Raw genomic sequence first — 25726 nt, forward strand, 5'->3', positions numbered from 1 at the left:
TTGTTTTCCAGGATAATTGGATTAGTTCACAGTTCCAACATATACCACTAGTTTAATTTTCCTAAAATACTGCTTCTGTGATTCCTGTGGTAAGAATTCTTCACAACGAATCAGTCACATTCTTTGCGTATAGTAGGCATTTAATAATTAGCATGTGAATGAATTAGGTGAGGTATAAACTCTTGGCCCTTAGTGCTTTTGGCCCTTTTGCCTGTTTCCGTTTTATCTTTTCTTCTAATTCATTCTTAGCTCCCCTGAACATGCCTTATTTGACTCTGACTTTATTAATCCTGCTCACTTTCTTTTCTTCCCAGTCTCCAACTTTTACTCTTCTTTGGAATCTCTTGCCTCCCCTTTCTTACCACCATTCAGATCTTGCCAAACTTCAACATTAGATTACTCCCATCATCCACCCTATTCACATGCTGCTGAATGGAGCTAGAGAAAGCCATGTCATTATAGTAAATGGGTCCCCTGTGTGTTTATATTATCTAATCTCATCAGGGCTCTTCTAGCAGCAAGGCAGTCTTTACTTCTTTCTCATTTGGGCCTGCAGGATTTTGGGCGGCTGTCACATGACCCGTGGCATCCAGCCATGTCTGTAGCGTAACCTATCAGCAGCCCAAAGAAATTAGCCTATTATAATTTTGGCCTCTACCAAGTTGTACAGGTCTGCTCTAATTGATTCTTTTTTTTTGGCGGAAAAGACTTATGAAGAGCTCCCACAGGGCAAACGCTCACATGGAGGTGAGAAAAAAGCAATACAAGGACTTTCTCCAATTATCTCTTAAGAACTTTGGAATTGATTGTGTAACTTGGAAGATACTGGCCCAGCATGGAGTGCTTGCATCAAAGAAGGTGCTGTACTCTGTGAGCAAAGCAGAATTGAAGTAGCTCAAAAGAAACTTGAGATGCCCAGATTTAGAGAATCCACCCCAAATATTCACATGGGCAACTTATGCCTGAACTGTGGTAGAGCATTCTGAGCTCTTATTGGTCTGATCAGCCACAGTCAGATGCATGGTAATGTGACTCTAACCTAGTGATGTCATTTTGGTCCTCTTTGAGAATGAAAGACAACAACGAATTGATTTTCTGTCACATTCACCACAGCAGTTGAGTGGAAGAGAGAATCTGTCTCTTCTTTCTTCAAGCTTTCTGGGAATACTCATTTCCCTCCACTCTCATCTGAAGACCTTGTCTCACATTTTATGAGAATGTCAAGGTTATGATTTTAAATAGATGCTTCATAAATATTGAAATGAGTCATTGAGAGAACCTAAATAATACTAGTTGGGGGGCAACCGGAAGGGAAGCTTTGAGCTGGTGAGGGGTATCTCTAAGTGAGAATGTAGTGTGGTTTGGACCCTGTCTTTTTACCCAGTGATGAGAATGTTATCGTTAAGAACAAAAAAAATATTTATGCCAGTGTGTCTTGCCTGTAAACCTAAAATTTTCCAAAGTCTGTCCACAAACCAGTGGTGCCTCTTGAATTTTTTGTACATAACATTGAAAATTGTAGTTCGATGAAAAATGCTATAAAGAAATTTTGCTACATGTTAGTCACCAAAGGCCCTTGGTAGCCTTCCAGAATAGTCTGTTTTGCTGTGGTAGTATAAACAGAGTCTAGCATAAACTTTCCCAGTAAAACAGCCAAAAGAAAATTCCATTCTCTAGCCTGTTACTTTTCAGTATCAGGGTGATCCTATTATTTTTCTTCCTATTTTAAAATTTCAGCTGTATACATACAGGTGTGACTAAGTAACAGTTCATTTAAAGAGAACCTGGGGATTTTTATGTTATGTGATTTCAGTTTGAGTCAGTTTAATGTAGGTAGCCAAAACAAAACAAAAAACTAATGTGATTTCTTAGACTACATTTCTAGCAGTATAGCTAGAAAAAAGGAGGAGTGTTGTTTGCTTTATTATGTCCATGTCTTGATGCCAGTTAGTTAGTATATTGATAAGTTGGAACCTTACTAATCTGAGGTAGGTACTCAGGTTAGAGAACTCACCACTATCACTTATTGAGAACAGGACATTATTTGAAAAGGGAGATGTTTAGCTTGAAAAAGAAGACTTACTGTCTTCAAATATTTGAAGAGTTGTTGCATGATAATGGTATTATACTTGTGTCTGGCCCAAAAGGGAGAGTAGGGACCAGCAGACGGAAGCTCTAGGCCCCTAATGTAAGTAAACATTTCATAAGAAGAAGTGTGCTGAAATTAAATGGGTTATATTAACAAATTATATATCACATTTAGGATAAAAAGACATATTTGATCTTGAGTCATGTTTTCTCTTTATTCTCTTAGATGTGAATGAATTGAAAGAGTGCCTTTATGTGCTGGTGAAAGAACAACAAACTCTGGCTACGCAGACTGCTACAACAACTCTTTCAGCAGTGAGACTAAAGCAGAGGCTGGTTATACTAGAACGATATTTCATTGCACTGAATAGAACTGTTCTTCAGGAAAATGTCAAAGTTAAGTGGAAAAGCAACAGCATTCCTTTACCTGCTGTGGACAAAAAAAGGTAATGAAATAAGTGAGAACTTTTATAATTCTATTCCATTCTAAATTTGTATTTGTATTCTAAATATAAAATTAATCCTGTGGTAATACGGAACAAGCCATTACTTGGTTTCTTCAGAAACGTACTTTTAGTTGAGAAAACTGTTTATGATAGTCTAAATGGGAGGTATTTTGAAAAAGTTGATGGGATGGACTGATGGGTATGTTAACTATATTTAGGTAGAATTTTATAGATCTGGCTTCTACGCCATCTTTTGCATCCATCCCCTTCTTTCACTAACACCAACCTTATAGCTCAGGCCTCCAGCACCTCTAAGGCTAGACTATTTCAGTTGCTTCCTAATTGGTTTCCTTGACTCCAGTCTCTTGTCTTTCCAGTCATCTTCTACATAACTGCTAAATTAATATTCCTATAACATAGATCTGACCATATCACTTTCCCTACTCAGAAATCTTTTTTTTTTTTTTTTTCCTATTTGTCAAATCTTTATTGGGTAAGTGGGGAAGGTTGGCAGGGTCCAGTTTAGTCCTTCTTGGCAGCGGCCTTCCTCATGGCAGCTAGGACATTGCTGAGCTCCTCTCTCTTCCTCTTGGCCCGGATATGAGTTCCCACCCTTTTTTTGATGAACTTAAGGGCTCGCTTATCCTTGGAGACTTTTAACAATTCCATGGCCCGTCTTTCATAAGGGGCAAATCCACACACCTCCCGGATCATATCTCTCACAAACTTGGTGTGTTTGGTCAAGCGCCCGCGGCGGCAGTGTCGCGGCTTGGAAACGTTTTTGGTGACTTTGTGGCCCTTGTTGAGGCCCACGGCCATGGGATATCAGATGGCCATGGCTGCGGCGCTTAGCCCCAATGGCAGCCACAGCAGAAGAGTCAGAAATCTTTTAATAACTATTTCCTCTACAATAAAACAAAATCCTCAGCCTGGCATATAAAGACTTCTTCCCCTTTTCTGGTGTTTCATTCATAGACTTGCCTGCTATTTACCATATGTGAGATTCCACGATCCACTTCTCTGCCTTTGTACAGGTGTCTCCCCCATGTGTATAATGTACTCCCTTTTCACCTCCATTTCAGAGTCCCTAGCTTCATTCAAAATGCAGCCAAGGGCCAAGGGCCAATCTATACAAAAGGCCTTTCCTGAGCCCCCTCCCTCCACCCCCTGCACCGACTACCCCAGGTACTGGCGTTCTCTCCCTCTTGAAATTACTTTATTGCCACACACACATATGTGTATATGTTATATATATATATATTTTTTTTCCATTTTTATTTCTATGTATGTTTTATTTCCCCATTAGAATTTAAGTTCCTTGAGGGCAGGGACTGTTTCAGTTTTTTATTTGAATATAAGGGAAGAACATATCAGATACATATAGAACTAGGAGAGTTCTGAATTGCTCACTCCTGCAGCTTTCTAAATTGGGGCTCTTTAGGTGGGAGAGAATGCGGTGCTAGATAGCTTTCAGTATTCATGTTTGTTTTTAAACAACTCCACCATGTGTAATCATTTCATTTTCAAAGCTAAAAATTGTCCTTCCCAGCCTCCAGCTAAGTACAGTAGAAGAAGAAATAATAGTGTCATGGGCAGGAAAGAATACCAGTGGTTCTGTGAGGTCATCAGTTTGATTCAAAATACTCTTCTCAGGCACTTCCTGTGTTCAAGGCCTTGTGCTTCATGAACTGGCTAGGGCTTTTAAGAAGATCTGTCATTTCAGTGGTTTAGGGAACTTTGTATTGAGGAAACTTTCTGTACTAAAGCTGATCAGCATCAATTGCCTAGGACCAAGAAGTTATGTTGCAGAATCTTAGTCTGTACAATGTCAAAGATATCACTTGAATCTAGGTCTTCTCTGTTCTGAGGTTGGCTCTGTGTCCACTATGTGACAGTGTTCATTGAGCTTATAAAATTAATGAGACAAGCATTGTTTGTAATGAATTAATGGCCCGATAGAAATGAAGGGGATCTGAATTTCACTACTGCAGGAGGGTTTAACTTCTCTCATAAATCCTGTGGATTTTAGAGTACGTTGAACTCCCTTGGGAGAAAATAGAATGTTTTGTGCTGATGCCACCCATGATGAGTGTGTGGAGGGTGACACGCTTCTTATTATGTTTTTCTTCTAACTCCAATTACTAGACTCATTTTCATGTAAATTGTGACTTTTAAAACAGCATAAAGGATTATTCTTTTTCTTTTATTTGGTTATAGTTCTAGAGCTATAGGAAAAGGTGTAGAAGGACTTGCAAGAGTTGGTTCCAGAGCAGCCCTTTCATTTGCCTTTGCATTCTTACGCAGAGCTTGGCGGTCAGGTAAAGTTGAGCTATATTTTTTAGTTTCCAAAAAGGTTTTTTCCCCTTCGTACTATTGTGCAAAGAGCAATTTATCATGAGTCAGGAGACCTGGGTCCTAGTAAGTATCTATATGACTATAGGCAAATTGTTTAACTTTTCTGGACCTCAGTTTTCTCTTTCATGTTTTGAAATAGTGTAGCTGATCTCTATTTTTTTTGACTTTAATATTTTATGACTGCAAAGTAGATCCCATATTCTGAATAGCTACTCATTAAGCCAGTGAAGTAAAAACTGATTTATTTGGTATAATTTACTTGATATAAGATTATGAAGTTAATAATTCTCATATGAGATTTGTTATATCTAGAAATGCTTTTGAGAAAAACAGCTTTTCCATAATGTAATAGGAATGCTAATATTCCTCATGTGATCTGTCATAATCTAGCCCCACCTTACTGTATATCAGCTGTGCTTTAGTCAAACAGGGCTACTCTCCAGATAATACTTTGTGCTTTTCCACCCCTGAGCTTCCTCTTAGGTGTTCAAGTGGTCAAAACCTATATTTTCTATTTATGTATCACATCCCCTTATAAGATTATGTTCTATGAGAACAGGAATCATGTTTGTTTTTTATTTAAACTCTGTGTCTCTTGTAGTATGTACCAGAGTACCCCATTCTCCATGAGTACTTAATAATGTTGGTTGAACTGAATTGGTTCTTTTAGGGGAGGATGCCGACCTATGCAGTGAATTGTTGCAGGAGTCTCTTGATGCCTTGAGAGCCCTACCAGAAGCATCCCTTTTTGATGAAAGCACAGTGTCGTCTGTTTGGTTGGAAGTTGTGGAGAGAGCAACTAAATTCCTAAGGTCTGTTGTGACTGGGTAAGTTTTATTTTCCATATTTATTGGATTAAATTATGTCATATGTTTCACAGTCCAATTCTTAATTATTATCTAATTCTTAACTTTGGTTAATGTTCTTATGCATTGAACTCTTTAATATCTCAGTGAGTTCAAATAAAGCCTTTTCTTTCAAAGATTCTTTACATTTGCTTGATACGTTATTTTGCACATAATAGGAACTTAGTAAATATTTGTTGAATTAAATTGAAAAATCTGTAATTTTATCTATATGGTATTAGATCAAAACATCTCCCGTGGATCATTTTTTTTTTTTTCAGATATTGGTAAACTGTTTAAGTATTGTATACTTGTTTTGTACCTATCACCAGTATAAATGCAGAGTCATTGACTCTATGTAAATGATCATGACCGTGTCTGACACATATTTACTTAAGATGACAGTTTGTAAACCAGATATAATCATAATGTAAAATTACTTTTATTTTGAATTTTTAAGATGTTGTTTTATTAGGAAAATGTATTCAGTCTGGACTTAAGTCCAGAGTATTATTTTTTAACATCTCAAAGTTTTACACACACATATGATGTGTTTACTTAATGTTCCAAGTAGTATTTATGATAAAAAATAACATCAAATATACTTCATAAAATTAAATAACTGGCTTTGAACTTAATTTTAGAAATTTCTTTGTAATAGTGATTAAACATCACGATATTTAATAGTAACTTAAAAATAATTACTTACAAATTATGTTAAAAGTAATGTCTAAGAAATTATTCTCAACTCTGAAATGAAAATAACCTTAGGCATTTTGCCTTTTAATTCTTAGACGAGTGCAAGGAATTGATTGTTGTTTAGTAATGTAGGGAAATCATAGAAACTTTATATTTCTTTAAAAGTGAAAAGAAAACTAAATATTTCTATTCATATTATGTACAGTAACTTGTTAAAGATACTGTATTTGATTTGTAATAGATTTATAAGAGAGTTTATGCTTCAGAAACTTTGAGCATACCTTTTAAAAGTTGAGTTAATTCAAATAAAGCCCAGCTTTAGAATGCTTGTCTTTAAATAGTAGAGATAAAAAATACTTCTTTGACCTTTATTTGTAAACATGAAATATGAGTTCTCTGAATTTCTCTGAAAATATTGATAGCAAGTTCATTGTTTTGAAAGGTCACTATTGGAAACTTCAGTAATCTTAGTATGCCACTGTAAATTTATTTTATTGGAGAACATTCAGTTAGTGGTAGGATTTTTTTGGAACTCATTTCATAATAAATGTGCATATCTTTTCTTTTTCTGTAAAGTTTTTCTGAATCAATTCCTTTTGCTTTTGGAATAGTGATGTTCATGGAACTCCAAGTACCAAAGGGCCAGGAAACATTCCTTTACAAGACCAGCACTTAGCACTTGCTATATTGTTAGAGTTGGCTGTTCAGAGAGGTACCTTAAGGTGAGGAATGCAGTAATCTTTCTTTAACATCTCTATCTTTAAAGATTTTAAATTAATCTTATATTTATTAGAAGATGAATATTTAATGAATAATTCAGGAATGCTTTTCTTTCCCTTTCTTTTGTATTAGCAGTTGTACCATATTTGGCAATGAAAGGGGCTTTGTAGATAACCTTTTAAAATACTAAACTAAATATGTTTATGTAGTCCACTTGTGGTCTTCACTTTTTTTGGCATGTAAGAAGCTTCTCTATTTTCCTTTTTTATTTCCTTATGATGTTTTAAATATTCCAGTAAGTTGAGGGAACAGAAATTCCTTGAAGAATGAGTGCATTTTAACAATTTGATGCTTGAATCTTTCTTTTTCTCTTTTTGGATAAATGGAAAGTCTGACATTGCTTTGTGAAGCCATATTTTGCTCATTTCTGATTTTCATTAAAATTTTTTTCAGGTGGTAATCTTGTTGGTTTTGAAATACAGAATCTTCATACTTTTTAACTATTAATATTTATATGTAAAATTTTAACTATTAAGCTATAAAAGTTTAACTATTTGCTTCATAGGACATTCAAAGAATTCAGATAACTATTTGATACTTGATTGGTGACTACATGTTTTTTTCTTTTAGCCAAATGTTATCTGCCATTATGTTATTACTTCAATTGTGGGACAGTGGGACGAGGGAAACAGATAATGAACGATCTGCCCAAGGAACTAGTGCACCACTTCTCCCTTTGTTACAAAGGTTTCAGAGTATAATCTGTAATAAAGATATGCCTAATACTGAAGATGAGATTCAGGTAAGTGTAATCATTGTAAACTTTGTGTCTTAATGATGATTTGTATGATTTAAAATAATTAAAGATGTTTATGGATCCTGGCTAAGTTCATAAGCCTGTAAGTAAGTAAATTAAGTTCATTTCTTGGAATTTTTGACTTATGAATTAAAAAGGTGAAATAACTTTGGAGTCAGCATTGTAAATATTGCCCATATTATCTGGTGATTGCAACAAAGTCTGGTTGCAAAAGGCTTGTTTCATCTTGTATAATTTGAAACTCACTTCTCTCAGTTGAGAAAGTATTTTTTAATGTAGAGAAAGCTAAATAGGCCTTTGATACTTGGTTTTATTAATCTTCTTGTCATCTAATTTAGTAAACTTTTAAAACAGAATTAATGATTTTGAAAATACCATACTGAATACTTGTTAATTGCCTAGGAGTTGCTGACTGTGAACATTTAAGAAAGCTTAATCCATCAATAAGCATTTATTATATACTTATTGTGTACAAGGCACTTTTAAACACTGAGATAAAAATAAAACATTTCCTGCTCTAAAGGAGTTCATATTCTGTTGGGAAATATTTTGTATATAATCTGATACAAAGTCTGTACAAAATAAAAGGGTTATATTTCTTTTGAGCATCTAGGGAGATCAGAAAAGACTTCATGTAGAAAGCACGTTGCCTTTGAACAGAGATTTGAAGGACATAATGGTGTACAAGAGGTGAAAGTGAGGTGGGAGCCCATTGCATGTGGAGATACTGTCAGCAAAAAGTTGTGGAGAGGAGTTGGAGTGTTGTTTGGCAGGACCGAGGGAGGCTACTTTGTCTGGACCATAGAGTGTGGGAACAGGATTAGAATGTGATAATTTGGGAAAGGTAGACTGTGATCAAATTCTGATGGGCTATAAAAGCTATAAAAGTCAGTCATGACACAACCTCCCCCCCCTCTTCTACCCTCTGATTTCAGGGCTAGAGGGTAGAGTACCAAATTTCTCCAAATGCTTTCCTTTATTGAGGACAGAAACTGGACTTTTGGGCTCACTCCACTGTGTATCTGTTGCTCTGCTTGGTTTCAACTCCACAGAAGAAGATATCCCCCAGTGGCCCGTTCTCCCTTGCCCTACTCCTTTTGTGTATTGTTTCCCTGCTTCAGGTTGTAAGCTCCTTGGAAGCAGGGACAGTCTTTCTTTTTACTAATTGTATCTCTTAATACTTAGCATTATGCGTGACACGTCATAGTATCTTAATAAATGTTTATTGGACTGGATTAAGTAAAGATGTAACATGATGAGATTATTGTTTAAGAAAAATCACTTTGACAGCTTTGTGGAGGTTTCAGAGAGGGAGCCTAATTAGGAAGCTATTGTGGTAGTATAGGTGAGAGGAGATGAGGACCTAAGCTAGAGTGGTGGTTGTGTGAGTAATGAGCAAGAGATTTTGTGGAGTCAAAGATAATGCTGTGGTAGTGAACCTGGGTGACTGAAAGGCTGGTAATATTCTTGATGGAAATAATGAAGTTTTGGAGGATGGGTAGGTTTTGGGGAAAGATTTTGAATTTGAGATCTTATTGGTCTAGTAGGTAGTTAAAAATGTGTGTCTGGAGCTTGGAAGAGAGATTAGGACAGGGTATTGAGATCTGAAAAGCATTTTCATAGACATGTTGATGAACTGTCAGAGCTGATGCAGTCAGAGTTTAGAGAGAGATTAGAAGAGTGCACAGGACAGTTTAGGAAATACCTGAAGTTATGGGGTATGATATGGATGGCAAACCAGTACTAAGAAGCAAATTGTCAGGCAGGTGGGGGAGAACCATGTGAGAAGTGTCATGAAAACCCATGGAGGGAAGAGTATCCAGGAGGAGAGGATAAATGGTGTTAAAGCCTTCAGAGGTCAGGGGGGATGATGCTTAAAAATATCAGCCTTGACATTTATGGGATCATTGGTAACTGGAGAGAGCGGCTTCATCTGAGAATTTAGGTCAGGAGCCATATTCTAGAGGGTTTGGAACAGAGAGGGAAGAAAGGAAGGGGAGTCACCTACTGTGAACATTTTTTTTTAATTATTTTATTTGTTTTCAGTTTTTTTTTTTTTTTGAGGTTATGCGATTTGATCAGTGTTGGAAAGGTAGAAAGTAACAAACACATACTTAAACTTAGCTCTTCTGACTCCATGCTAAGAATTTTATCCACAATTCTTACTGGCATCATAGAGTATCCCAAAATGCCCAAGTCTTCATAATATCCCAACGAATTTCTCCACAAATATCTTTCAAATAAATTGGAACAACTAGAATTCTCCTGTTTCAAGTAAAACTCTCAGGATAAGAGCAAAATCCATGGGGATGGGCTTACAATTGGGTTTTATAATTATACTAGCTAACCAAATATTCATAAAACTCACAGGTTCAGCTAAATATAATTCTGTCTTAACACTATGACCTCATCTGGCCAAGATATTCTTTAATTTCTTTTTTTTTCTTTTTTTAATTAATTAATTTATTTAACTTTTCAACATTCATTTCCACAAAATTTTGGGTTCCGAATTTTCTCCCCATTTCTCCCCTCCCCCCACCCCAAAACACCGAGGATTCTAATTGCCCCTATCACCAATCTGCCCTGTCTTCTAACATCCCTCCCTTCCCTTATCCCCATCTTCTCTTTTGTCCTGTAGGACAAGATAACTTTCTATACCCCATTATCTGTATTTCTATTTCCTAGTTGCAACAACAATACTCAACAGTTGTTCCTAAAACTTTGAGTTCCAACTTCTCTTCATCCCTCCCTCCCCACGCATTCCCTTTGGGAAGGCAAGCAATTCAATATAGACCCTATCTGTGTAGTTTTGCAAATGACTTCCATAATAATTGTGTTGTGTAAGACTAACTATATTTCCCTCCATCCTATCCTGCCCCCATTGCTTCTGTTCTCTCTTTTGATCCTGTCCCTCCCCAAGAGTGTTGACTTCAAATTGCTCCCTCCTCCCACTGCCCTCCCTTCTATCATCGCCCCCACCCTGCTGATCCCCTTCTCCCCCACTTCCCTGTATTGTAAGATAGGTGTTCATACCAAAATGAGTGTGCATTTTTATTCCTTCCTTTAGTCGAATGTGATGAGAGTAAGCTTCATGTTTTTTTCTCTTACCTCCCCTCTTTTTTCCTCCACTAAAAAGTCTTTTATTTGCCTCTTTTATGAGAGATAACCTGCTCCATTCCATTTCTCCCTTTCTCCTCCTAATATATTTCTCTCTTACTGCTTAATTTCATTTTTCTAAGATATGATCCCATCCTATTCAGTTCACCCTATGCTGTGTGTGTGTGTGTGTGTGTGTGTGTGTGTGTGCGTGTGTAATCCCAACTACCCAGATTCTGAAAAAAGTTTCAAGAGTTACAAATATTGTCTTTCCGTGTAGGAATGTAAACAGTTCAACTTTAGTAAGTCCCTTATGATTTCTCTTTGCTGTTTACCCTTTCATACTTCTCTTGATTCTTGTGTTTGGAGGTCAGATTTTCTTTTCAGCTCTGGTCTTTTCATCAAGAATGCTTGAAAATTCTCTGTTTCTTTGAAAGACCATTTTTTCTCATGAAGTATTATACTCAGTTTTGCTGGGTAGGTGATTCTTGGTTTTAGTCCTAGTTCCTTTGACTTCTGGAATATCATATTCCAAGCCCTTCGATCCCTTAATGTAGAAGCTGCTAAATCCTGTGTTATCCTGATTGTATTTCCCCAATACTTGAATTTTTCTTTCTGGCTGCCTGTAATATTTTCTCCTTGACCTGGGAACTCTTGAATCTGGCTACAATATTCCTAGGAGTTTTCCTTTTGGGATCTCTCTCAGGAGGTGATCAGTGAATTCTTTCCATTTCTGTTTTACCCTGTGATTTTAGAATATCAGGGCCAGTTTTCCTTGATAATTTCTTGGCTGAAGATGAAAGTTGGCTCTTTTTTGTGATCTTGGTTTTCAGCTGGACCAGTTTTTAAATTCTCTCTCCTGGGTCTGTTTTCCAGGTCATTTGTTTTTCCAGTGAGATATTTCATGTTGTCTTCTGTTTTTTCATTCTTTTGTTTTTTTTTTTTTTTAATAATTTCTTGGTTTCTCATAAAATCATTAACTTCCAACTGCTCTGTTCTAATTTTTAAAGAATTATTTTCTTCAGTGAGCTTTTGAACCTTCTGTTGCATTTGACCAATTCTGCTTTTTAAAACATTCTTCTCCTCATTAGCTTTTTGAACCTCTTTTTGCCATTTGGTTCAGTCTATTTTTAAAGTTGTTATTTTCTTCAGCATTTTTTGGGTCTCCTTTAACAAGCTGTTGACTCATTTTTCATGATTTTCTTGCATTGCTCTCCTTTCCCTTTCCAATTTTTCCTCCACGTGTCTTACTTGATTTTCAAAATCCTTTTTGAGCTCTCCCATGGCCTTAGATCATTGCATATATATTTTTTGGAGGTTTTGGATGTGGAAGCCTTGACTTTGTGGTCTTCCTCTGATGGGTATGCTTTGTTCTTCCTCATCCTAAAGGATGGAAGAAAATATCTTTTCACCAAGAAAGTAACCTTCTATAGTCTTATCTTTTTCCCCCTTTTTTTGGCATTTTTTCCAGCCAGTTACTTGACTTTTGAGTCCTTTGTCAAGTGGAGGGTAGACTACCCTAGACTTCAGAGGTTTTGTGCAACCGTTCTCTGAGATATCTCTAGGGACCTGTAAGTTCTCAGTTCCTCCAAGGTGGCACAATCAAGGGAGAGTTTACTCCTCTGCTGGCCTGCACTCTGGTATGTGAGCAACCACAAACACTCTTTTCTGCCCTGGAACTGCTAGTACAGTTCCCTCTCCACAGCCACCATTAGCTCCAGCATGCTTCCTCACCTGAGGACCACCACTCAGGACTGAGACGCAGATCAGCTGCTTGATTCCCCCAGGGTCTTTACGCAGCGGGTTCCAAAAGTGGATGCTGCTGCTGAAGTGCCTGCCATTCCCAGGGCTGGGACTGGACCTTGCTCCCCTCTCACCCAGGTGAAAGAGCTTTCTTATTGACCTTTGAAGCTGCCTCTGGCATTTGTTGGTTGAGAAATCTGGGCACTGCAGCTGCTCTCTGTGATTCCATGCCCTGAAACCAGCTTCAGTGCTGTCCTTGGCCCATGCTGGGCTGTACTCTGCTCAGAGCCCAGTGTGATAGACCCTTTCTGTCTACCTTCCAGGCTGTCTTGGGCTGGAAATGTTTCACTCTGTCATTTTTTGACTTCTTCTGCTCTAGAATTTGTTTAGTCATTTTTTACAGGAATTTTATAAGTTATGGGGGGAAAGCTAGGACAGGTTAGTCCTTCTACTCTGCCATCTTGGCTCTGTCCCTCCTATCCTTCATACTTTTTTCAAAATGTTTTTTTATAAGTGTAGATCTGACCATCTTAGTAAAATGCATCAGTTTCCTGTTGCCTCTAGTAACAAATACAGATTCTTCTCTTTAATTTTCCTAGCACTCCCCAGTTTAGCCCCCATGCTATCTTCCCAGCCTCATTTAACGTTATTACATTTCTCACCCATTATAGTCCAGCAAAACCAGCCGTCTGTGTGTTCCTCACAAACAGCATTCTCTTTTAAGTTCTCTGTGTCTTTGTACTATCTTCCCACATTCCCTCATTCCAACTCATACAGTCCCTTTCTTCCTTCAAGGCTCAGATTAAATATTACCTTCTGGATTTAGCCCTTTCTAATTGACTCAATTGTTACTGCTTCCCTTGCAGGCTAATTTGTATTTAATTACTTTTTATTTATTCTTTTCTGTTATTTTGTATATACTCATATATTGTTTCTTTTTGAAACAGAAAATTGTTTTGAGAGCAGCCTTATTTCATTGATTATAATGACATACAATGCAATTATAAAATTATATTCCTATTGTTTAGGCATAGTGCTGGTACATAGTAGACATTTAATAAATAATGGTTGATTGATATATTTTTATCTTCTCCCCAGTTAGTTTGCAGAATCAGTGATAAGTTAACTAGTTAAAAAAGTATAATGTGACAACTGTCTGAGATATTCATTGGGCTGTATGAAATTAATCATAAAATAGTTTAAGTTGTAAAATTTCTAAATCAAAAGAAAAGTAACATTGTTTTTGTCTGAATTGATGTCATGTGACTTGTCAAGTTAAAAAAAACACAACAGCAATCCCCTTGCTCCCCAGGAAAATCAAAAATTTTATTAGTCGTCTTATCTGCAATGCTTGGGTCCCCCACACTCTCCCCTCCATTCAGCTTATTTTGAAAGTGTTTAAGCTTAGAAGATCAGCATTAATCTTTTTTCTCCTTTATATTGTTTCTAGAGAGGACCCAACTTCTTAACTTCTGGATTTGTACCTGGCGTTAGATGAGAAAGGATACACTTTATAGACTCATGTTAAAAAACCTTTGAAACATTTTTACTTATGTAATTTTTTTACTTAAAACATATAATATTATGATTTTGTAGTTAGTTTCTAGTCCAGCTACATATTAACATTTGATAATTTGTAAGCTAATAGGGTTCTTCACTTGTTTATAGAAAAATTATAAGTATGAAAATAGGAAATATATGATAGTTTCTTTAAATTGAGGTGAAAAATGCAAATATCTTGATACCTCCATTCATATGCTGAATCTTTTTGTGAAAAATTCTCAGATTGTATAACAGTCAATTTGAGCAGTTGGCTGTTCTAATGTTTTTTATGATCTGTGCAGAGTCCATTCAGGCATGTGATTAATATTGCTCTTTGGGATGACTAAAATAGGTAGATTGGCCAAGTTTGGCTTCTACCTCCATGCCAAAATATAAATAAAATATGTTAGATACTTATTAGTATTTTTGTTTTCTTTAACTGTTTTTGAAATGATTAATATAGTTTTTTCCCGTTTTCCTTTAGATGCTGTCTGGTCCTCTGAGTCCCAATGAAAGTTTTCTGAGGTACCTTACTTTACCACAAGACAATGAATTAGCTATTGATTTGCGTCAAACTGCAGTAGTGATCATGGCACATTTAGATCGTCTGGCTACTCCCTGCATGCCTCCTCAGTGTAGTTCTCCTACATCTCATAAGGTATTTACCGAAATGAAATTCTCTACCTACTTTTATATTAGGAATTTCAAATGCTTCCTTTGTAACTGAAGTTAATAATGCTATACTTTCTTTTGGTGCTCCTGTTATGAAAAAAATTACTTTTTAAACTTTTCAGTTAGCATAAGCAAATTTATCAACTATATACTTGGAAGTATTGACTATTTTTGGTATTCTGTTGTGAACTCTGTTACTATTTACAGACAGCATCTTATGATAAATGGTGCTTAGGAAAACTATTTTTAACAGGCTGTTTCACAAATTATTAAAAATGATGACAATCCACATGGCACATTTTAGTTGCAAAATGCAGTCTTTATAACCTTGTGATGTTATCACCATTTTATAGATGAGAAAACTTAGGTATAGAAGAGATAAAATGCCTTGGGCAAGGTCATATGGCTAGTCCATTTTTTGAATGAAAGGTTCCTTCCACAGTTTCACTGTTCATCTTACATTAGATCAGGGCTTCTTAAAGTTTTTTCACTTGTCACCTCTTCAGCACTTCTTTGTAACTCAGTTTAAGAAGCCCTGGGTTAGATTGTTATGAATAGATCCCTTTTACAGATTCCAGGTTCCCTACATGTAAAAGTGAGGAAACAGACAAAAGAAATCACCCTGCTTTACTTTCAGTGCCCTTGTAAACTCCTATTCAACTTTCTAATTTACCTTTCTGAGTAATAGGTTATTCCTTGTTCATCTTATCCTAGATTATACCTGTCCCTAATCTACTGAAGTCCTTTCAGGAAATGACTGCCAGTGCTGTATTCTCTTCCCTACCTTGTGCCAGTTTTCCTGTGTTTTTTTTTTTTTCAATAGCTTATGCTATTGACAACCAACATCTGCTGCTCATTTCTTAAGAATAACCATGTGATTGAACCTGTCAAACTTGGGATAACTCCAAATTCAGCAATAAACTATAAAGACTAGACTATTTAATCAGAAGAGAATAGAGAGCAGTTGTTTTTTACATAAGGTCTTGAAAATCCTTAAACTGCTTCCCACTTCTTAGAATGGACCATTGAGTATTACTCCCTGTGGCAGTATAGTGTCTAGCTCAATTTAATTTAGAAGAAGGTGGAAGGTAGTATTTTCTGCCTTATATCTAGGCATAAAAAAGCACACTCACCTTCAAGAAGCCCAGGGCTGCAAATTGGCTTGGACTCTGCTGAATTCCAATCTTCTCTGACCTTGTAGTATTGGACTCTGATATTGGTTGGATTTAGCCAGAGTTCCTTTAGTTGCTCACGCCTCCTTCTTTGTATGGCTACTTCTTTTCTTGACCCTGCATCCTTCCTGTGGCCTCTGGTAATTAGCAGCCCTGCCCAGGTAGCCTGATGCTTCTTAACCTCTTCTTGAGGAGCCTTGGAACTTGCCCTTTTTTCTGCTTTTTGATTTGAGAATAATAATAGCGAACACCTTTAGAAACTTTACGATTTGCAGAGTGCTTCACACATATTATCTAATATGAATCTCATGATAGTCCTTTGTGGTGGGTATCCTAGGTGGTATCCCTTTTGTAAGGATGAGAAAAATGACAAATTTCAGCTGATGAAACGTGGGGGCTGTGCTGGGATGGCCAAGCAGTACATATACACAAACAAAATACATGTGTACATACAAATGTGCATAAGTAAAACTGTAGATAGATGAATCATTTATTTAACACCACATGTGTCCTTAGTGTTGCTTTTGAGATATGACATTAGACTAGATAAATCAGTACTTTGTTTTTATAAAATGGCCACGCATCAGCTCTGCTTTCTGTAGTCTAAGACCCTAATTTCCATCATTTGTGAGCTATTTTGGTGTTCTTAGAGCAAATTGACAACAAATCAGTTGCATGCAACATTTGGATAGCCAAGTTAAATCAGCTTATAACTTTGAGTTTTAGTATAAGTATTGTTTAAAATTTTGTTTTGAAACCATATTGTTTTGAGGCAAAATCTAGCGCAGGTTATTCAAATTATTTAATGTCTGCTTCTATAGACTGCCTCAGTTTCTATCTTTAGCTACTTAAATGTTTAATTTGCATGTCTTCACCTTTAGTTCGCATGTCTTTTGCCATTTGTCCCAAGTACAATCTTGCAAAGGTTCTGTTCCTGCCTCCTACTCTCTCTTGATGCTAACTCTTTGCCAGAAATGATCTGGCTGAGTTTGATGGTGATGATTAGCTATCTAACTTTTCATTTTGCGCTGACAATGGGAACGAATTCATATAGAGAAATTTCCTGGCTAACAAATTGTCTCACAGTTTTTCTCATTGTCCCTGTTTAGAGGGTCATGATTAGGAAGCTAATATTTTCTCTCTCTAGATTGTTCAAGGTAGCCTCATGATTGTCAGTATCTAATGTCAAACAGATTTCCTTCAGTTCTTTTCGAGGTGAAAAGTTGGTCTTGCTGAGTAATAATATCTTTCTGAGAGTTTCTGAATGTCTCTGGTGTTTAAATGTGTAGTTCTTCATTTGTTTGGCCTTCCTGGTTATGTACTCTGACATGAAGGTGCCCTTTGCTGATTTTCTTGATCATATTTACGCTCCTTATGTTCTGAAGTTCCAGGGTAGTAGTCATTGTTCCTAGTTATCTCCTAAGGGAGATTATCCTTTAAAAAAATCTCTTCATTAAACAGTTAATAAGTGCCTTCAGGGCACAAGGCACTCTGTGCTAGGTCCTAAAGCTCCAGAGACACAAACAAAATTGTCCTTGGCTTCTAACGCCTTGCTTTCTACTTAAGAGAACATGCACATCACTAGAAACAATACCACTACTGGAAGGATGGGGAGTGGTGAGGACAGCATACCTGCATGTGCCTCCTGAGTAGAAGAAACATAACTTACTTTTCATTGACTGTCTTGTTCTTATTTCTCTCCTTAATATACTGTATGTTTTGTAAGGCAGAGAACCATATCTTACCTAAAGTTTGTACCTTTTCCAGCCCAACAGAGTAGGACCTTTTAAAATGTTTGTTGAATGATTTGAAGGAGTGAGGAAAAATGAGAGCTCAGTTCCTTTTAGAGCAAAGTAGAGATTTTTTAAGACTTTTTAATTGCACAGTGCTTTAATGTAAAGCACTTAAAAAAGCCTTTAGAACAGCGATTCAATTTTGAAACTATAACTGAGTCGATTTTGAGGAATTTGTTATTGGACAGTCCGTATTTAAAAAGGAGACAGATCTAAGTTTTAATGTATATATTATCAGCTGTAGCTTATATTTTTAGTGTTAGCAGTATCATTGTGCTTATATTATAATCAACTTTCTTTTCATCTGCATATGAGTTTATGAGTAATGCTTATTACAATTTTCCCTCAAGATGATTTGATTTTGATATTGCTATATTGTCCTAAATTCATTAAAATAAGCATCTGAATATATATTGCTTCAGAAATGCAACAAAAATATTTATCCTTGGTACATTGTAGTTTATTAATAAATGTTTATTGAATTGAATTGTCTTTCAGGGATCTTTACAAGAAGTGATAGGTTGGGGCTTAATAGGATGGAAATACTATGCTAATGTGATTGGCCCAATTCAATGTGAAGGACTTGCAAATCTGGGGGTCACACAGATTGCCTGTGCAGAAAAGCGTTTCCTAATTTTATCTCGGAATGGGCGAGTTTACATGCAGGCTTATAACAGTGACACACTGGTAGGTGTTTTCTTTCCCACTGTTCTAAACCTTTTTCTTTACTTAATCTAGATTTGTACTTGTGATATAAAGATGAAACTTCTCTTAGATTTCTTCATTTTCCGAACTTCAGTAGTTTGATTTGTTTTGTCATGAGTCCCCTCTTTCAGATTTCATGCCATATCATTGAGTTGTCACTATAGTTCTCATTTTCATCTTTTTTTGTTTTACTACATCATTTTGTTTGTTTACTGTGGAATTAGTTTCTCCCTATTATATTAAACTTTCTATGCAAATGCGTTGATAAGGCATAAATGGTATTTTGCAAAAAAAAAAAAAAAATAAAAATAAAAAGATGACTTAAAATAGTCCAGAATGACAGGATATTCTTGAAATGTGATGGTCTTCTAGATTTTTTCATACGTATAGTATACTTTATAGAACTCCTTACAAATTGTTTAATATATTTCCCTCACTACAAAAGTTTCTGTATTTTAGAAGTTCAAATCTGATGTTCATAGTAGAGCATGTTGAAAACTCCAAGTCATAGTTTAGAAATTGGGCAGCATTGGAACTGAGGAACTAAAGAACCTTACTTCAGACATTCAGGGCTTTTAGTAAGTTGGGATTTGTTGTTATTTGTATTAGTGGGTTGTATTTTAAGTTATTTTACAGGTTTCTCTTGTGACTTGTTTTTTTTAAATCCTCTTCAGGGACCACAACTAGTTCAAGGTCTTGCCTCTAGAAATATTGTGAAAATTGCTGCACATTCAGATGGTCATCATTACTTGGCTTTGGCAGCCACTGGAGAGGTCTTTTCTTGGGGATGTGGAGATGGTGGACGGTTAGGTCATGGTGATACAGTGTACGTATTATCACTGTTTTCTTAGGAGGCAATAAACAGTTTTTGTAATAGTCTTTTTCAGATTAGACTAGCTAAAATGTTACAGTAGAAAAAACATCTTTTGCACTTAATCTTAATTATGAAATAGTTTAATTGTGAATATGACTTAATGGCCTATGACTAAGAATGTAGTGTTCAAGTATTTTTTTTTTGTTGAGAATTTGCTGTGAGTAATGCTTTATTAAGCACTGAGGAAGATATTCTTACTTGAGAATATCCTCATTCTTTAAGATTTTCATAGCACTTTGTACTTTGTAGTTAATAAATATTTTAATAACAAGAAATATGACTCGATCCTTGCCTTCTAGGAACTTCCCATGTAGTTGAGGGGAAAAAGACATGCAAACTTCAGTTAAGTGATAGTACAAAGTATTATTGTTCAAAATGCTTTAGGAGATCAGAAAAGGTTCAGGTCAGTGTGGGTTATTGGGAAAAGTCTTTTGGGGTGGATGACAGTAGATTAACTACACTCAACATTTATATTTTAGAACAATTTCCAAAAAAGTTTATTTAAAACCTAGTTGAGTTCTTTAAAGGATGTTTTTGAGAGTATAGTCCAGATTCTATTCACAATTTTTCTGGGTAACATTTTGATTACAAACAGAGATATGTTTAAACTAGACAGTTGGTTGAAAATTTGTTGAAGAGTCCTTTCTATTCTGAAATAATTGTTATTCTGTGATTTGCATGCACAAAATTAAAATTATATTCATATTTGCATAACCCTTTGGATTATGTGAAACAAATTAGAAGTCATATTATGGATAGTTCTGAAAATGTTATATTTTCATAAAACAATTTTAAAAGTAATTTCATGTCTGTGATTATTAATATTATTATAGATAATCATTATTTTTCTCAACAAGTGCTTTACATTGTCATTTCCCAGATACCTTTAAATAATATATTAACTTTTTTGAAGTTCTCTTGTTCTCTCTGTGTCTCCCTAGGCCTCTAGAAGAGCCCAAGATGATATCTGCTCTCTCAGGAAAGCAAGCTGGGAAACATGTAGTTCATATTGCATGCGGAAGTACTTATAGTGCAGCCATTACTGCTGAAGGAGAGTTATATACTTGGGGTCGAGGAAACTATGGCAGGCTGGGACATGGTATGTTTTTATTTTAACATAAAATTATTAAATGACAGCTATTTTTTGGTAAAATTTGTTTGACCTCAGTAAGAGTACGTTAAGGTAGAGTACTTTTCACTTTTACATTGATATCTGAAGTGCTTAGCACAAAAGAGGCATTTTATAAATACTTGCTGATCGATTGATGTGACAGAACTTTCTATTTTGAAGGCTCAAGTGAAGATCAGACAATTCCAATGCTTGTAACTGGACTTAAAGGACTGAAAGTTATTGATGTCTCTTGTGGGAGTGGGGATGCTCAGACTCTTGCAGTGACTGAGAATGGTAAGTGAAAAATGAATTTTCTCCCAATGAGAGCTTCTTAACCAAGGCATTCTTTTAAAAGGACTTTGAATTTCAGTTTGAAAAGAGTAGGCTTTCTTTATGACCTTAAAATTGTAGATCTTGGATTTTGAATTGTTCTCCTCAGGTCATTTCGTTCCTCTTCCTGTCTTAAGTCAAATGGAGTTTTAGTTCTCTCATATAAGTGAAGAACCTAAATAACTTGTCCAGAGATAGGAAGTGTTAATGGCCTACTGGAATCATAGAGTCATAGATTTAGGGTACTGGAGAAGATCACAGAAGTCAGCTGGGCCAAGTCTCCTTATTTTGTAGATGAGAAAACTGAGGCCCAGAGGTTGTGATTGTCAAAGGTCACACTTTCTAGTGGCAGAGCTGGAATTCGAACCTAGATTCTCTGCCTCCAAATCCAGCATTTTTTTAACCACATACCTTCTGCACCAGTCATCTGCTTTTAATTCTTTGTCCTGAAGGTAAATATTAGATTAGCTATAATAACTTGAAATAGAATAATTTTTACTTAACGATTATCTTAGTTTGATTATTCTAATAGCATATATATTTAGAAATATTTATATTTAAAAATACTTAGTGGGATTTAATTTTCTTTTTACACATGTTAAGAGTGACAGAAAAGTATGTGCATATTTCTAACGTTTTAATTTTTGGAAGGAATAAGAAGACTGATGCCATTTCTAATTTGAGTGAAGTGGGAAATCAATATTTAATGATGGTTTAACATCTGTGATTTTTAGGACTCCCAAGATTTACTGTTTAGAACCAAAGAAAATTTTATAAAATTTCCATGTAGAGTTTAGAATTCTGTACCATTAACTGGGAAGTTTTTGTTGCTAACTGTGAACTTTAAATTCTGTTGTATTTGGAATTAGGCTACCTGAGTTAGCCAAAATTTCCCAATTTCCTGTAATTTTATCCTGTAATTGGTACTATTTCTGTTCTCTAGTGCCAGAGAAAATGCCTGCCTTTTCTTTTCTGTGTGGCAACCCTCAAATAATTGATGACAGCAATGTTTCTTTCCCAGGCCCCTTCATTTTCCACTCTCTTCCCTACCTGCACCCCTATATAAAAGACCCCATAAACTTAACAAACTACTCCAAGAATTTAGTCTTTTCTTTTTGGGTTAAACATTCTGTTTCTTTAAATATTTCTCCAATAATATGCTCTACAGACTTTTCACCTTCTTGGTTGCCTTTTATTGCATATACCCCAGTGTTGAGCCAATTAAAATACACGCACACGCAGGCACGCACGCAGATGTAGTCCAACCACTTCAGAGTCCAGTCGAACTATCAACTTCTAGATTTAGGACTCTGTTATTTTTTTTTTTAACAGTCTATGATTGTTAGTTCATTTTGAGAGGTGGAATGTGCTGAGGATGCTACATCATATTATTGATTAGCATTGAGCACAAAAACATAAATGGCTCTTTAGCTGTTTTTCCCCAAAGGTGCTGTATTTTACATAAAAGTTCCTTAATACATTTGGCTTATCATTCCACAATATATCAAGATATTTTTGGAATTTGGCTTGTGTTATGGAAGGAAAATATTCCCCTTTATTTGAAAATATATTGTTTTCATATTAGTGGTATAGTTCCTTTTTTGTTAAAGAAGTATTTAATTGAGGTCAAAGCAGATTCAGAGTTTTATTTATATTTTTAGTAACTTCTTTATTTTGTAATTTTTTCTTTTCTCTGTTAATTCTATGTTCATGTGAATTAACTATATATTAGATTTAATATTTATTAATTTATTATAATATAATAGTAAAATATATTATAATTCAATATTTATTGCCAGCTTTTCATATACAAAGCATTGTGAGGCTACTTTTTTTTGTTCTAAAATAACTTCAGTTTTCTTAGGAATCTTACAGTTCCAATTTTGACATGCCATTCTCCTTATTGATTGTGCAAATGTGGTGTACCTGGAAATGAGTTCTATATTTTCTTTTCCAGGTCAAGTCTGGTCTTGGGGTGATGGGGATTATGGAAAACTAGGAAGAGGTGGTAGTGATGGTTGTAAAACACCAAAACTTATTGAAAAACTTCAAGATCTAGATGTTGTTAAAGTACGCTGTGGGAGTCAGTTTTCTATTGCTTTAACGAAAGATGGTCAAGTTTACTCCTGGGGAAAAGGTGACAATCAGAGACTTGGGCACGGGACAGAGGAACATGTTCGATATCCCAAACTATTAGAAGGCTTACAGGGTAAGTGCAAAATAAAAAGCAAGGTTTGTTGTTACCTCTTCTCCTTAACTAGAAATATGACAGAGCTGGTTTCTTTGGTGATTTTCTTGGAAGGATTTAATATTTTTTAACTAAAATTTACATTTCTCTACATTTATAGTTTTAAAACCTTCACTCATCATTATTAACCGTAGGTATTCACAGTATGATAGAAATACCAACTAAGCAAGTTTGCTTTCTTAAAATGATGGGTGTTAAATTATGATATACTGTTAAGACTCCCTCTGCTTAAAGAATAAGTAAAAATTATCCTGTAAATAAAATTAAATATGTATGTGTATATATGATTAATATGTCTGTACACATATTTCATTTTTTTAGAATGAATAAATTTAGATGAAGTATTTTAATTCCTTCTCCTAAGTATTACAACTCAATCTGCAATTACTTTTAAAGGAAACATTTTTATACAGCTTTTAATAAGAGTTATGCATTCCTGGAAAGTCATATTTATAATTCTTCACATCTCTCAAATGGGTAACCTTGTCCTCTCCTCAGACCTTTCATGTAATACTTTGTGTGTACCTCTCTATGCACTTATCATGCAGTATTTTGTATTGAAGTTATTTTTAACACATATTGCATAATGCTCATAGAGGGAACTTCATGAGGGTAAAGACCATGCCTGTCTAAGCTCCCTGTCTTTCCTTACTGGACACTTAATAAATATTCATTAAATTGAACTATGATTTACTTTTTCTGTATACTTGATGAACTTTACAGTGTTGTACTCACCCTTTTGTAAACAAATACATTTTCTTATTTTTATTCATTTGGCATGCTAACTAGTCATAATTCTTGTATCCTCAGATTTCATTTGCTTTTGTTATTTTTTATTTGTATTTTATGGAAGTTTGTGGGGCTATCTGTGCCTAGAGCACAGCTGCTACTGCATTTATTTGGGAGTCTTTTAGTTCCAGGGGAGTTAAGAACATTGTGATCTCTTAGGAAATTCTCTTTGTGTTGGTCTTGTTCTGCTACCTATAAATTATAAATCTTAACATTTACATTCATACTACTCATGATTCCTAAAAGGATTGGTTTTTTTCCCTTACTTCAGCAATGTATTTCGGGCAAAAAAGAATTTCCTTGAAAGAGCTCTCTTGAAGAGCAAAGTTTATTTTATTTTATTTATTATGTTTTAAAAAATTTTTTTATTTGTTTTCGGTTTTCAACAATCACTTCCATAAGTCTTAAATTTTCTCCCCCTCTCTCCCTGAGGTGGCATGCAATCTTATGTGGGTTCTGCACATACATTCTTATTAAACACATTTTCACATTAGTCATGTTGCATAGAAGAATTAAAACGAATGGTAGAAACCATGAGAAAAGCCAAACCAAAACAAAACGTAACACAGGAGAAAAGAGTCTGCTTCATTCTGTGTTCCGATTTCATAGTTCTTTTTCTGGATGTGGATGGCATTTTGCCTTAAGAGTCCTTTGGGAATGTTTTAGATCATTGTATTGCTGTGAAGGGCTAAATCTATCAGAAACAGTCCTCGCGCCCTGTGGCTGTTACTGTGTATAATCTTCTCCAGGTTCTGCTCATTTCACTCAGCATCAGTTCATATAAGTCCTTCCAGGCCTCTCTGAAGTCTTCCTGATCATCTTTTCTTATAGCACAATAGTATTCATTGCATTCATATACCACAACTTGTTCAGCCATTCTGCAATTGATGGGCATTCCCTCAATTTCCATTTCTTGGTCACCACAAGAAAAACTGCTCTAAATGTTTTTGTACATGTGCGTCTTCTTCCCATTTTTATGATTTCTTTGGGATACAGCCCTGGAAGTGACATTGCTGGGCCAAAGGGTATGCACATTTTTATAGCCCTTTGGGCATAGTTCCAAATTGCTCTCCAGAATGGTTGGATCAGCTCACAGCTCCACCAACAATGAATTAGTGCTCCAACTCTCCCACATCTTCTCCAAGCTTTATCATCTTCCTGTTTTGTCACATTATTCAATCTGATAGATGTGATGTAGTACCTCAGAGTTGTTTTGATTTGCATTTCTCTAATAAATAGTGATTTGGAGCATTTTTTCATATGACTATAGATAGCTTTAATTTCTTCCTCTGAAAACTGCCTGTTCATATCCTTTGACCGTTTATTAATTAGGGAGGAAAATTTATTTTTTGAGAAGTGATTTAATAGAGTGGGTAGAAAACAGGGGATAATTATTTGACAGTTATTTGTCTGAATCAGGGAGAAGTTTAGTAAGGAGCAAGGAACTTAACAATCCCTTCTTCAGGATTTACTGCTTAGATTATTGGCACCTAAAACTTGTAGTTTGTAAGCAACATTAGTGATTTTAAACCTAGCAATAATCTTAAAACTAGATGAACCTTACTAAATAATAAAGTATTGAATTACATTTATTTTAGTTTTGGTAGCTTCTGATTTCTTATGTCTTTTCTTGAGAGACTGCAGCCTGCAGTATAAGAAGTATTGGCCTAGAGTCACAAGA

General features: G+C 35.5%; 1 protein-coding gene and 1 pseudogene across 5 annotated transcripts in view; one reads left to right on the forward strand and one right to left on the reverse strand.

Annotated features, from left to right (window-relative positions):
* HERC2 (HECT and RLD domain containing E3 ubiquitin protein ligase 2) overlaps positions 1-25726 on the forward strand; it is a 229202-nt gene that overhangs the window by 54165 nt on the left and 149311 nt on the right. For 4 of the 5 annotated variants that reach the window (XM_072614576.1, XM_072614573.1, XM_072614574.1 and 1 more), the window contains 11 exons: positions 2315-2534; positions 4752-4852; positions 5560-5716; positions 7045-7155; positions 7784-7955; positions 14836-15009; positions 18487-18675; positions 19368-19519; positions 20509-20666; positions 20859-20972; positions 22966-23217. In XM_072614576.1, coding sequence (XP_072470677.1) covers positions 2315-2534; positions 4752-4852; positions 5560-5716; positions 7045-7155; positions 7784-7955; positions 14836-15009; positions 18487-18675; positions 19368-19519; positions 20509-20666; positions 20859-20972; positions 22966-23217 — 1800 coding nt within the window. The remainder of the gene's footprint in view (positions 1-2314; positions 2535-4751; positions 4853-5559; positions 5717-7044; positions 7156-7783; positions 7956-14835; positions 15010-18486; positions 18676-19367; positions 19520-20508; positions 20667-20858; positions 20973-22965; positions 23218-25726) is intronic. The other variant, XM_072614575.1, reaches the window with a different exon arrangement.
* LOC140506906 (large ribosomal subunit protein eL36-like) lies at positions 2989-3386 on the reverse strand (annotated as a pseudogene).

Source organism: Notamacropus eugenii, chromosome 5, assembly GCF_028372415.1.
Source record: "Notamacropus eugenii isolate mMacEug1 chromosome 5, mMacEug1.pri_v2, whole genome shotgun sequence".
In the NCBI taxonomy this organism is placed as follows: Eukaryota; Metazoa; Chordata; class Mammalia; order Diprotodontia; family Macropodidae; genus Notamacropus; species Notamacropus eugenii.